This window comes from Anser cygnoides, chromosome 4 (genome assembly GCF_040182565.1).
Source record: "Anser cygnoides isolate HZ-2024a breed goose chromosome 4, Taihu_goose_T2T_genome, whole genome shotgun sequence".
NCBI lineage: Eukaryota > Metazoa > Chordata > Aves > Anseriformes > Anatidae > Anser > Anser cygnoides.
Genome location: NC_089876.1, coordinates 31968985 through 31983132, shown reverse-complemented (window position 1 = coordinate 31983132; position 14148 = coordinate 31968985). Strand labels below are relative to the sequence as shown.

The 14148-nt window shown below is 53.7% G+C and overlaps 1 protein-coding gene across 1 annotated transcript; it reads left to right on the top strand.

The window, feature by feature from the left end:
* The first annotated feature begins 32 nt into the window (after nt 1–32).
* Nucleotides 33–8547, top strand: MEPE (matrix extracellular phosphoglycoprotein). The gene is made up of 6 exons (XM_066996605.1): nt 33–585; nt 1196–1246; nt 1417–1509; nt 1588–4082; nt 5259–6097; nt 7073–8547. The coding sequence occupies exons 1-4, from the start codon at nt 259–261 to the stop codon at nt 3295–3297; spliced, it is 2181 nt and encodes a 726-aa protein (XP_066852706.1). The 5' UTR covers nt 33–258; the 3' UTR covers nt 3298–4082; nt 5259–6097; nt 7073–8547.
* Nucleotides 8548–14148: the final 5601 nt, after the last annotated feature.

Sequence of the window (14148 nt, the reverse complement as noted above, 5' to 3'; positions counted from 1 at the left end):
GTGGTTTGCTTCTGGATGAGCGTTTCGGGTCAGCAGGAGCGGCTGCAACCCTGGGGGGTGGACGCCAGCATCAGGTCCAAGGGTCCCTGCGTGGCCCTGGTGTTCCCACGGCAGGGCTGGCCGGGTGCCAGGCTGCGAGCCGCGCTAATTATCGGGCAATTGCAGCCCCCAGGGACAGATATTTATACACCGTGCTTTCTGTTTGCGCGGCCAGGTGGAACATTTGATAGCTGCCTGCCACCACAGGCTCATTTTTAGATGGAAATTACTCCCCCCCTCCCCAGCCCAGCGTCCGCAGGCGCTCCCAGCCCTGACAAATGGCCCTGGGCAGGAGCTGATTGGCTCTGGGCCCCCCCCTGGGCAACTTTAAATTTCAGCCAAGGGCACAGAGCCCCCAGCGTCGCCTGCAGGGACCAGCCTCTGAGGAGCACAGGTAACCCCCCCTGCCCTACTGCCCCTGGGGCCACCCGCCCACACCACAGGTGCGGAGCCCTCCACGGGGTGATGCTGTGCCCCCGGAAGCCGCCCAGGATGCGTGCAGCCCTCCTCTGCCTCTGCCTGCTGGGCGCCGTGCTGCCCACGCCCGTGAGTATGGTGCTGCCCACTGGGAGCAACCCACCGAATAGCCCCGTCCCCTGCCCCGTCCCACATCCCATCTAATATCCCAAGGAGCATCCCATCCAGTATCCCATCTAATACCCTATTAACTACCCTCTTGAATACCCCATCGAATACCCCATTAACTATCCCATCAAATACCCCATTAACTACCCCTTCGAATACCCCATTAACTATCCCTTCAAATACCCCATTAAATATCCCTTCGAATACCCCATTAACTACCCTATTAAATTCCTCATTAACTATCATATCAAATGCATCATTTATACGTCAAATATCCCATTGAATACTCCATTAACTGCCCCATTGAATACCCCATCCAATACCCCATTAACTATCCCATCGTCTACCCCTGTAGCTAAGCCATTAAGTACCCCATCAAATACCTCATCTATTACCCCATTAACTTCCCCAGTGACTACCCCATTAACCACCCCAGTGACTACCCCATTAGTGATCCCATTAACCCTGCCAGTGCTGTGGCAGCAGAGCCCGCAGCACCACTCAGATCCGCTTACCCCACGCAATCCCAGGTACCAGGCTGCAGCTCCCACTGGTGTTTTCCTGCCCACAGGTACCGCTGCCACCGGCCAGGGTGAGTGGGAACTGCGCTGGACAGCACCGGGTAGGTCAGGCCATGCCAAAAATCACATGGAAAATTGGGAAATGAAGCCAGGGGACATGGGACGCATGAGCCCGGGAGGCATGTGAGGGAGGTGGTTGGAGCGGAACCCCACTGCAGGGAAGCTTCTGCCACCATTTTTAGGAGGAAATCATTTTTCCCTCTCCCCCCAGATACTGTTGAAAGGCTGCAACACCAAGCACGGCTTCTACATCTTCAAATATGTGTACTCGTTTTCCACACGGAGGAACCAGACGCAGATAAAGGTGAGAGGTGCCGGGGGTGGTGTGGGACCCCGGGGTGCGCCCACTGCCCCATGCCCACCCTCCCCCTGCCCCCCACAGAAGGAAAAGGCTGATGAGCAGAGCGCTGTCCCCGTGCACCAGCCAGGAGAGGAGGATGGGGAGGCTCCGGTGCGAGGCAGCGGAGGCCGCTATGCGCTGGAGGATGGGTACAGCCCCAAGCCTGAAAACCGCAGCACCCCGGGTAGCCGCAGGGAGAGCCATGCTCCACGCCTGGGTGCCAGCACGCATGTGGGTCCCACCTTGGCTAGCTTGGAGGGCAGTGGTGACATGGATTTGGTGTCGCTGGAGGAGGTCAACGGTGGCGAGGACATCCTCCTGCAGAGCATCCGCCCTGGTGGCCCCCGTGGGGACAGCGATGGAGGGGATGGGAGTGATGGTGGTGTGTGGGGGGTCCTGGTGGACAGGGCTGTGACAGCTGGGCGGGAGAGGGTCTCGGCTGCCAGAGGGGCTGGGGACGAGGGCAGCGGCGATGTCACCACGCCTGGCCGAGGGCGGGCAGGCAGCACAGGTGGCATGGGGACAGGACGCGCCGCTGTCAGCTCTGTCACCGAGAAGGAGGAGGACGTCCACATGGACGCCGAAGGCGTGGATGAGTTTGCGTACATTCCCGATGTGGGTGCCATCACCATCACCAGGGGGCTGCCGGGCAGTGCTGGTGTCACAGAGATCACCCCAGAGGATGAGGTGAAGATCTTCATCGGGAGGGCTAACATCCACATGGGTGAGCACGGTGGCACCCCGGGCAGCACCAGCGCTAGCAGCGAGGATGGCGCCGTCCCCACCGTGGGGACCACTGGGCCCTGGGGGCAGCCTGAGGGACTGGCTGCCACAGACACCCCACACCACAGGGACAGCATCACCAGCAGCCCTGGGGGTGGCCGTTCCACAGAGAATGATGGGAGCGGTGCCACCGCTGTCCCCAGTGGACTAGGGTTGATGGTCCCAATCCCTGAGGGAAGCACCAAGGGTGACGTTACTGTCACCGCAGTGGTCAACGGCCATGGGGACCATGGCGACAAGGTGAGAGGTGAGGGGCCAAGGTCCAGGGGGAGGCCTGCTGTCACAAGCGGGGGTGCCAGCAGCATGGCATCCTCAGGACTGACCACAGGGGACTGCAGCACCACTGCCAGCACACTGGCTGGGCACACAAGCAGGAGCGCCGTTGCAGGGCAAGGAGGCAGCGGGGAGGTGGGAACGGCATCCCCAGTGAAGGACGGGCCCAAGGCCCGGCTGAAGGAAGCTGAACTCGGAAAGGCGGTGAGGACGGAGGCAGCGTCATCACCCAGGAGGGCAGCGGCGAGGCTGGCCTCTGGCAGAGCCCACACAGGGGATGCCGTTGGGACCGCCGCCAGAGTGCCGGGAGCCCCCAGGCTGCGGGGCAGCCCCCGAGCCCGGGCCCAGCACCCCGAGGGCAGCAAGGCATCGCCCTCGGCCTCAGCAGGGGGCTTCGTCCGCCTGCATGGAGGCCGGAGGCTGGTAGGTCTGGCGGCGCTGGAGCGCTCCAGGCAGCTGGACCAGGTGAGGCACGCCGACGAGCTCCACCTGCACCAGCGGGCCCTGTACAGCCTCGGCGGGGTAGGGGGCAGCCCCCCGATGCCCCCCCGCGCCCACGCCGGCCGCTGGAGCGCCGACAGCAGCCAGTCCTCGGAGGGGGAGCGAGGCAGCCGCAGCGGGAGCGGCGAGGAGGACGGGTGGGGTGCCCGGAGGGGGGCGGCGCGGTTCCACCATGGCCCCTCTGGTCCTCTCTAAGGTGCCACCAGTGTGTGTCCCCCCCTCCCGCCACCCCAAAAATCAGCAGTGTAACAAAGCGCGCGCTCGGCGGCGGCGTAGCAAAACGGTGAGGAGAGCCCCGTGTCCTCCAGCCTCCAGCACGATGCTGAAATAAAGGCATTTCTGTCACTGAGGCTCTGCTGACTTTTGTGCTCACAGTGGGGACTGGCGTGCCATGCGGAGCCCTGCAAGCAGTCCCCCCGGACGCGATTCCTACCCGTCCGTCACCCATCGTGTCCCTGTGCTGTCCACTGGCGAGAGCTGGGCACCATCTAGTGGGAAAAGGCTTTTGGAGGGAGAGCAGCCAGGTGCACGTGGGCAGCTGTTTATTTGGGTAAATGCTTATGGGAGGAATGTCAGCCACGGTGGGTTTCCAGCGATGTTTAGCGTCTCGGCCCCCTGGCACACGGGGTGCAGAGGCTTTTGGCAGTGGCCTCAGCAGCAGAAAACCCCAGGTTTTGCAGCTTCAACCTCTCCCCAGGCCCTGATGCAGCTGTTCCTGCCTGCAGCATGCACAGCTGTGCCGGGAGGAGCCCGGCCCTTCATCAGGGACACCCTGCCCCACAGCTATTTAGCCCCTGAGGAAGCACCATTGCTCTTTTGGGGAGGGCAGCGGCAGCAGCTCCTCATCCTGGCATGGCCACCAGCCTGTTTGCAAGCCCCACCTGGAAAGATGAGGTACCATGGCCACTGGAGCTGGTGGGGCCGCCATCACCCAGCTACTGATGGTGCCTTTGTTTTAAAGTCAGGAGCACCCCAAAAGTGTGAGACGTTTGCTCTGTGCTCTCCATGCAGCTCTGCTTGCTGTTGTTCTTGGTTGCCTGCTCGCTCCGCATTAACACGGATGCGGCGATGCCACAGCTCTTGTGGTGGGAAACCTCTTGTCCTGCCCTCCTGGGTCTAGAGGGGTTGGAGAAATGCTGCAAGCAGATGGCGGTGGGGTTTTGGATAATTGTAATTAATACCCAGGCTGTTTCAGCTCCAGAGGTGTCTCTGAAGGGCTCCCACCTGCCTTGTGCTGGGCCTTGTAGGAAGAGTCAAGCCTTCTTCCGCTCCTCATGCAGTTGGTGTGGCAGGCAGAGAGTTTCAGGGTTTTCTGGCACCACAAGGAGGTAGCACAGCCTTTGCCACGCAGCTCCAGGCACCAAGAGCAAGGTCCCTGACCTTCAGGGGAAATCACTCCCATTTTGGGGGTGTTTTTGCCATCTCACGTGCACCAGAGGAAGCCAGGATGGGCAGCAATGCTGCTGGGGCTGCTCTGTCGGCAAGCAACAGGGCCGGAGCTGGCACGCTGACCTTGCTGATGGCACTGAGGAAACATGATTCATGAGCCAGGAGGCTGCTGGAAAATCTCACATTACCGAGATGCTGCAGTCTGTCACACCTCTGGAGTGGCTCAGAAGTTATTTGTGTTTTCTTGCCCTTCGGTACCTTGAGGTGCAAGGTCGGAGCTCAGCTCCTCTGGGGTCTGGATGCTTCTCCAAAACACGCGGGTGAGGCTGGTGCTTGCCCTGGGTGGCTTTTTTTGCACGCCTTGGTGGTGACGGTGACCAGGAGGGAGGGCAGGGCATGCATCTCAGCATCCCTGCCTGCTTCTGAAGCATGGCTAGACCAGTCACGGCCTCCACAAACGCAGCTGAAAGGGGATTTTGCTGCTAAATGCTTGCTGGAAGCACCAGGTCCTTGGGAAAACCCTTGCTGAGCCAACACTGAGTCAGTGTTCTGTAACACAGTAACCTCCTGGACCTAATGGGCCAGAACATGGTAAAACAGACGCAAGAGGGACGCCTTTTGGGTGACTGACTTTCAGCAGGAGCTCGTGCTTCCAGAAGCTCTCAGGCTTTGTCCTGTGGTCTTTGTGCAGTTCCCTGGAAATCAAAATATTTGCCTGCTTGGTTCCTCTCTCTTACCTTTCTCCTCCACTGCTGCTCTCATTTCAGAAAACACGTCTTGGATCTCAGCACTCCTTGCACGAAGGCCAGGGAGAGGCAGTGACTGTGAGGAGGGCCGATTCTGGTTGCTGCCCAGAATTGGGCGGATTTTGGGAATTCTGCAGGAGTATCTCATGCCCCGGTGCACGCCACGTGCGGATTGTCAGGACTGGTGTTTGTACACAAGTTTTACAACTACTTGGAATCAGAAAGGGGTTTGTCATGTCGAGCAGTGGCTCACGAGCACACGCGTGTTGTGGCACATGTTTACTCTGTGGAAAATTGCATTTATAGACTGGGGGGAACAAGCTGCTCTCAGAGAGCCAGCTGTCATTATAGGTTATGGCAGCCCTTCCCAGACCACTGCCTTAAACAGGAAGGCAGAGAGACGTCTGCCCTCTCTTCAGTTTTACAAACCAAACCCATCACAGTGTTTTGAAATGCTCAAACCAGAGCTCAGAATAACCCCATTCTTGTGCTTCGGTTTGTATGTGCAATTATACCTCGCGACAGGAAGAAAACCATGTTAATTACATTTCACAGAAAACACGTTTCTCTTCTGCTTTCCTAGACTGTTCTGCAGGGAGATTACTGTGTTGAAATGAAAACACAAACAAGCCAACCAACCGCTGTTTTCATTGGAAAGCCCAGTTTCCCCCCTGCCACTCGTCAGAGTAGGCTCTGCTCGGATGAAGAGATTTCCTGGAGAGTAACAGCTGAACAACCTGCAGGAAAAATGCTCCTTCTGGGCACTGCTCTCTTCCAGACCCTGTTTTCAGCTTTTTAACACCAGAGTGTTCCTAACACCTTTCCCACTGGAGGCTTGGCTACCTGGGCAGCCTGCTGGGGTGGGTAGCTGGGAGGAGAAGACCAAGACATGAGTGTGGTGTGGGTGGTGGAACTGGTGCTCATCAGTGTGGTTTTTAAAGAATAATGGCTTTAATGTGCAATAACACCAATACAGGAGGAGTAAGTGGAGAAGAGCGAACAGGAGAGTTAGCGAGACTTAGTGGAGCATTGTGTACTGTTTAAGTGGGGGCCTCTTGAAAATGCTCCCAAGCACCAGAGGGTACGATCCTTTGAAATGCAGCACAGGTGGACACCTCTTAGCCAAGGGCTAAAAAAATATGTGCTGGAATGCCTTGTGCACGGCTGAAAAAAATGAAAAATTAACCCCAACATGTGTGACAAAGGTGCAAGGTCTTAGAAGTAAGCCATGGCCACTGCGATGGCGAATAGGAGAAATGCTCACAGCACATCTGCTGGATGGCAGGATTTGGCCCAACGCAAGCTGTTGGGCTTGGGTTCCTCGTGCCCCCACTAATTGCTGCGTGTGGATGGTGTGGGGCAGCGGGTGCAGACGGGCTAATTGTCCACAGGCCGTGTGGTGGTGAAACAGGAGCAGCCCTGCTGTCTGAGGCTTCAATTTGCAGCGTCTGCACAGCCCACGTAACAGAAAGCCGCCCAACACACAGTCCCTGCGTGTATGAATGCAGCTTTTCCCCACCGAAGTCTATGGGGAGGACTTCCCGCTAGAGTTTAGGAGTGATGGCCACAGAAAGCAATTAGGTGGCCAGGTTTCTGTTTGTTCTGCTGTTCTGTATCTGTGGGGTTTGCTGCCAGTATCCATGCTGATGGGAAATCAGTGTGCTGGGAGAAATGCTGGCATAGCTGTGGGTTGAGAGTGAGATCTGAGCACCTCTGGGGCTTCTGTGCCCCATCTGATGTGTGGGCAGCACGGAGCTGGGGCTGACAAAAAAAAAAAAAAAAGGCGAACTACCATTTCTCTTATAGATGGCTCCTTTCTTTCATACCTTACCTAGGACCTGATAGCTGCACGACCCGTGAGGAAACGTGTGTCCTTTGAAGCAGCACTGCGAGGTCGGGCCTGCACAGAGCCACGATGAATCTGACCCGTGCTGAAAGCGATGTGAGTTACATGCTACGACATCAGGGTGGGAAGGGTTGGTAGACATCGAGTTGAATGAAAGGCTAGTTCAAAGAGTGGTTTCCATTAGGATTTTGATGCTACTGTGTTTTGGTTATAGTCACCTTTGGTGGAAAATCAATGTAATTGCAATCATTTTAAGAGCCCAGACCATCCAGCAGGCATGTCTTTGGAAAAGGGTGACTCAACTGGAAAAGCAGCCGTGCTGCCCTGCAGTGAAACTCACAGTGTTTGCCAAAAAGCCACAGGGAGTGTTCTCTGCACAGCCCACCTTGTCCTGCTCTTGCTCCTGAGACCTGGTCCCACTTGTCCTCCTACGTGAATCTGTGAAATGGTACAAATGCTGTGTTACCCTGCAGCCTCTCGTGATGGCAGTGACCTAGCAGAGAGGCAGGGCGGCTGGGTCCGGGAGGTTGGAAGGTATATCTGAAAACAACCACTGTGTCTGCTTGGGGTGCAAGCAGAGGAGATGCCCACACCCATGACTACTTGTGGGAATTCGTCCCTCCTCTTCCCATCTTCTCTCAAGCAGGGGGCTTGGGTTATTTGCATTAGGACTTCTGACGTACTGTACAGGCGCATGCTCCAGGTCTCTCTCTTGTTGCTGTGATTTTCCATTTGTTTTGTAGCTTCCGTGTGACTCAGAACTCCAGAATTTCATTTGGGACAGAAAGGGGAACGTAACTTATTAACCGCATGTGGATGTGTTTCTATGTGCACACCTGTGTGCATGCACGGCCGTGGCTGAGTCCAAGCGCAGCAGCGTTGCAGGAAGCTCGCTCCCATCGTGCTCCCATCGTGCAGCCCTGGACGTAATCGTGCCTCCTGTTTCAAACCAGCAAAAATACCTTGTGTGTGCCCCTGCATGCCAGAGCCTGCCCAAGGGAGCTCGGCACCTTTTGGCAAATGCTGAACACAGAAGAACACTCTTGCCAGGGTTTGTTAATCTGAGCAGCATTGCTGACCTGCACCTTGCTCTGCGTTTTGCTGTAGCCACCATCTGATTTTTTATTTTTCCTCCTGCTTTTCACATCCATATGCTGCTGCTAGGGTGGTGCAGGAGGGTGAAGCACTGGGGAGCTGTGTGGGTCAGGTGCTGCTGCATCAGTGCTACTGAAGGTGCAGGTGCTGGTGTTTCTGCTGCCCCTCAGGGGCACAGTCAGTGCTGCCCAGCAGCTCTGCCACTGCCCCCCGTCCTGAGATGAGACCAACCGAGCTCCCAAAAACCATCTTGCTTCCTCCTGTTGTCTAATCGATGGCTTAGACGTGAGTTAGGCTGTGTTTCAACATCAGTTATTTTGGGTACAACAGATCAAATTTCTCCATACAGAACGGATGTTGCTTCCCAAAATTGCTTGTCATCTTCTGTGCTCACATTTTCCATGGGTGAGGAGAAGTCACTTGACCTCTTGGTGATAAACAAGGCTCTGTGAGCAAACTGCACTTCTGGCTTGTTATTTATTGGCCTGTAATGTTGTTCCTAATGCAAAGATCCCTGATGCTGCCTATGCCTCTCCAGGGCTGGTTGTCCTGGTGGCTGTCCCTTCTTGCTGTTTGCTTTCGAGCCTGCTCATTAACCGAGTTTCTTAGACTTTCCTTTCCTCTAGTTAATGTATAGCTCCAGTGCACTTCCTGCTTTGCATCCCTATGCCAACCACAGTTTGCCATTTATTCTGTCAAATTTATAGCTGTAAGTTCAACCGATAATCTTTCTAGGTAGCCACTATGAATTATGTGCAAAATGTTATTTCCTAAATCTGGATGTGATTATCTTTTTTTTTTTTTTTCCCAAAAAAACACTCCCTTCCTAAGGGTGCTGGAAAGCAAGGAAGGAGAGCAGGAGCTTGTCCTTCCCGCGTGGCAGGCTGCCGGGGGAGCAAGTATACGATTAGGAAACTGAATCTGTCCCTTGACTTGCTGGATGGCAATATCTCTCTCGGGTGTGAGTGACTACTTTCCATTCCATCAGAAAAAAAAATAAATTACATTCATAATTTTTTTAACGCAATTTTAGGTAGAACAGGAGGAGAAAGTGCTGGATGTGAGGGATGTTCTATACTGGCTCATTGCTTGTGCATGGTGTTGGAGGTGTTTGTCCCGATGCTAATTAAAACAGGTTGCCCTGATGAGCAGGAGCTGTCTTGCCTTTCCAGCCTGGAGCTGAGCCTCTGGCGGGGAGCCTCTCCCGACTCGGGCAGGACGCCTTGACCCTGGCCTGATGGTTTTTGGTTCTCCCACAAAATCAGATCAGCCTCTCCACCAAGCTACTTCCTCTCCAAACCCAGTCCCCAGGTCTCTAATTTCCTTTCACCGGGTCCATGAGAGGATTTTTCCTCCCACTCCGCGTGCAGTGCCCAAGAGAGATGTTTGCTTTCACACTGACTCAGTGCTGCATCCGTCCCCTTCCCACCACAGCGGCCCCAGACTGAAAACCATGAAAACTGCTCACAAAAAAAACTGACACCGTGCGAAAGCAGGGTGGTTTCTGGTGCTCAGCCCAGGCTGGGTCCAAGTTCAGGTTCAGTGGCAGGGTCACAGCCCATCCCGGCAGTCCTGCACTCCATCGCAGCTCATGCTTCACCTTCCCCAGCCCTTCTGGGGACAGAGAAGCACAAGCAGGATGTGGACAACAGGTCTTTTGTGCGGGTAACCACAGACCCGCGTGCTGCGGAGCATGGTGCAGTGCCTGGCAGTGCTCCAAATTCCCTGGTCAGTGCTGTTCCCTGCCAGGAGGTGCTGGGAAATTTGCCCTGTTCAGCGTTTGCCTCTGGCACAGGTAGCAGCTTTTCTGGGGAGGCTGTCTGCTCCCCGTTCCCTCTGCTAGGTGGAATGGGTGTCTTGTGACTTTCCGGCAGTTTCGCAACGCAGAGCGAGGCGATGCTGTTCTTTCCATGCCCGTTCTGCACACGCGGACCTTTCCATTAGTGTCCTCTCTCCCTGGGAGGAGAAAATTGTGCTGCGGGGATAGGAAACAGGGGCGCTGAGATGGCAGGGGAGGGGGAGAGGGAAGTGACTCGTCACCATGCTTTGCAATCCTTGCTCAAAAAGCAGTCTTCTGCAAAGCTGTCTCTACGCTTAGGTTGCCCTCAGTTCTTGGATCATGAGGCATGAGCGGGCAGGGTGCTGGTGACTTTTTAGGAGCACACAGAAGATTTAAGCACAGGTCTTGTGGGCTTTCTGCAGCAGCGTTCAGGCTTCAGAGCCAACACCTCAAGAGAGCTGCTTCAGCCCAGCCCCTGCTGGGGTGCTACAAGCCTCACCCTCCAGCTCTCAAACAACTGCTTTTTAGGGGTTACGTACACCACAGAATGGCACCGCTGTGGAAGAATCATGCACAGCTCTATGTGTTTTTGCCTGCTGCATTTGTTTCTAATAGTAGTCCGGACAGTTTCCTAAATTTTCCATTTGAAACAAATGCAATTCTTGTCCTGTCAGCTCGGTGCTGAAGCACAGCAGTACAGCAGTGTCTGCAGCTCTGCTCCTCGTACCAGGGACTACCGGATGGGAAAATAACACAACTGCTCTGTGCTGCTTTGGCTCCTGCAGCCACGCCGCTGGCTTTGGTATTAAATCACGTGAATTTCAGCAGGGAAAAATGATCCAGAAAAGTTGATTATTATTGCTGTTATTTTATGTCTGGCTTTGAAAGCTAAGGGAGGAGACTCATCTAGGGCTCCATTTTAGGAAGCTACAGACAGCTGGGCTGTATTTACGCTGTAGTAGGAGCAGGCTCTTGGCTATCCTAGAGCTGTAATCTGGCTGAGGCCATCCAGCCTCGTGGATTTCTGGCCTACAGCTGTATGGCTATTTCTCAGATTTCTTTCCTTTTCTCTCTTTCATTTATCTATTTATTTATTTAGTCCTCTGTTTTTGAGAAGGCACTCAAAACTGCAAACAGGTAGCAGCTAGCCTCATAGGGTCAGAAGGAGCAAGCCAGTGGACGCTCCAGGTATAGGGGGAGGAAATGGCAGACCAAAGCTGGTGCTATCTGTCAAACTTTGGCACTTTCTCATCCGCTGGCTGCTTACATCTGGGTTGTTTTCCCAGAAAGTCTGCTTTCTGTCCCTATCCATCCCTCCTGGGCCAGCGTTGTTCCTGGAAGGGCGAGAGCTGGCGCTGGGTATGTGGGATTCTGAAATCCCCTTTGGTGCCTGAGCAAGGGTTAAATGGCACTCGCCTTGGCAGCTTGGCATCTGCACTGCACAGCAGAACAGAAATGTTATTGCCTCATGTATTCCAGTATTGGGTGCTGCAATACGCAGACAAGTCATAGGTCCCCGCATCATTCTGCAATGGCCGTGTCACTCCACACAACATGGTTGCGGTGCAAGAATGTTTTGGTTTCCATCTGTTTTTCATAGAAACCGGTATTTTGCAAGCCTGCTTTTCTTTGGGATGCTGTAGATGCAGAGCAGTTGTTTATAAGAGCACTGCCAAGTTGGGGTTTCTTGGGTTTTCTCCTTGACAGCGTTCGTAATGCTGCTGAAAAAAATAACCTCTCTGTCCTGGCCTTAGTCACAACCATGTAGAGGATGCTGCTCTGGTCCCAGAGTGCAGCTGGAGCTGTTGCTCAGCCCGATGTGCTGAATGGGGTCCAGGGCAAGTAGGAAACCCAGGCTGGATTGTACCCAGAGGACTGACGACTGTGGGACAACAAGGCGAGCAGGGCCAATATGGAAAAGGTCAGGAGGGCTGACTCTCCTGGACGGGGTGTTTCAGGTAGCTGCAGGCAGGGGTCCCCCATGCCCAAGATGGAGCAGGAATTTGGGAGCTTAATGTGGGAAGTGAAAATGGTGGAAGTCTACCCCCTTTCTGCTCCGCTTGTTGCTTATCTCTGACAGGACGAGAAGCACTGCCTCCTGCCAATGCACAGGAATTTCTCGGCTGGGCAAAACAATTTACAGGATGAATAACCACATAATGACGGGCATGAGACAAGTGCTAAATTTACTACAGCTCCATACTAGCTGATCGTGCATAAAATGAAGCTCTTTAGTAATAACGGTCGCTGCATGTCCTGCTTCTGAATTAGTGCAAAACATGACTATTGTTCTCCGTCTCTTACAAAATCAGCCCCGTGGCCTTGGCAGCGGTGCTCAGAAGCATAGCCATCTCCCAGCAGCCTGGAAACACCAGTTGTTTGCCAGAAACAACTCCCTGGGGTTCATGTCATGTCTCTTGTGAGAGACAACAGCCGTATCAACGTATGATTAACTCGGTGTATCAGCTACTACCTAATGCTGAAGCTAAAATATCCGACGAACACCCACCTGCAGCTGTAGGCCTGCATTTGCATCCAAGGTCTTCGGTAAACAGCCTGCTTTCCAAAAGCACCGAGCTGTGGATGCGATAGGATGACAGAAGCCATCTAAATCCTCAGGAAACCTCTGTTCCTGAAGGTTTTTATGCTTTAAAAATCTTTCACAAGGTAGTAAATTGTGATTCTGCTGCTCCAAAAATGAAAGCTATGACAGCCCTCATCCAAGTGGATGCATGCATGGGCTCATGAATGTTCGGAGCTGTTAGTGACGTCCTAGCTTTTTACCCAATTCTCCTACACTATTAACTTAAATTATTAAGGTGACATTATTAAGCAGGCTAAGTTAAACTTATAATTGTTGTTGATCTGAGCTCAAAAATACAATGAGGTAGTTCTGTGTGATGCTGTGGGGGACAGTTGCTGAGCTAACTTGGGTGTGTTTCTGGTGGTGTTTCCAAATAAACAACGCAAGTGTTAGTAAGCACAGGGTAACTGGTGACAGGAGCCATGACAAGGTGTCTATTTCACTGCTGCTAGACCAGGGACAGACAGCCATTCTCTCACAAAATGAACATCTTCAGTGATGTTAAGCTGCAAAATCAAACTTTAACCAGGTATCGGAAATGAGGAGAAAGATAAGGGCTTTGAGACAGCTATGAATATTTTGCCTTCTAAAATGACTGCTGGGAAGGTTTCTCTGTGCTTCAATGGCACGCCTGTGTTATTTTAAAGGCACACCAGTTGGAAGGGGGTCTGCAAGTCTGGCAGCAAGTCACAGACCAGGCAGGGGGACCAGGCTGTCCAGGCCAGGTGCTATCAGAACAGACCTGTTGCCCATCGGCAGAGCTGACATGCTGCTCAGTGGGTGGCAGGTGTGGAAATTCATCCCACAACATCTCTTTGTTCCCAATACTAGTCATGGCACTTCTTGAGATGGAGTATATGCCTCGAATTTGGTCCTTGGAAAGGATCCTGCAGCGGGCTCAGTGCAGCAGACAGCTGCAGCAGGTGACTCAACTGGTCCAGCTGAAAGAGTGAATGAAACTGGAAAGGACCCAGAGGGGACACTACTGAATGGAAACGGAGAGAGAATTTCAGATAATGGCGCACAACCCCTTTTTAATTAGCATATCAGTGGATCTGGTGTACCTTTCCAAACAAGTTTCTGGAAGCAGAAAGCTTATTGAGACAGACTAATATTGTTTTCTTGTTCAGACTGAAAAGGCAGAAAGCCATCTTCTGCGCCCTGCCTTTGCAATTCCCGTTGCAAGATGTATACCTGCTGAGCAAATCTCCTTAATACCTTTTTGGGGAGCTTTATGTTCAGGTCTTCCTGCAGGCATTATGCATCCCTACCCCTTACAGAACAGGGCGTGAAAGGTTTCTGGGAAGGAGTGCTCTGCCTCCTTACAAAAGGAGGACGGATGTGCCCTGAAGTCCTCCTACACGATACCAACTGCTGTGCATTCAACAAACCTGCTGGTTAATGATCTTGCCCATAAGTAATGTTTTAACCATAGAGTGGCTTTTGTTTGCTTCAAAAGCCACAAAGCCAAAGAGGAAGTGTAGGAGAACGTGGGCAGGACGGTGGCCAGGAGCCTCATGACCTCAGCTTTTTCCGCCACGCAGGGATTGGTGGCCAGTCTTGGGGACAGGGTTTAAATTCCCCATGGTTGCAGATGCCAGGCAGT

What these genes read in the sequence shown, in the direction of transcription:
- MEPE (XM_066996605.1), top strand. Translation starts at nt 259, where the DNA reads ATGGAAATTACTCCCCCCCTCCCCAGCCCAGCGTCCGCAGGCGCTCCC. An exon ending in GCGCCGTGCTGCCCACGCCC is followed by an intron (nt 586 to 1,195) that starts GTGAGTATGGTG and finishes TCCTGCCCACAG; the next exon opens with GTACCGCTGCCACCGGCCAG. An exon ending in ACTGCGCTGGACAGCACCGG is followed by an intron (nt 1,247 to 1,416) that starts GTAGGTCAGGCC and finishes CTCTCCCCCCAG; the next exon opens with ATACTGTTGAAAGGCTGCAA.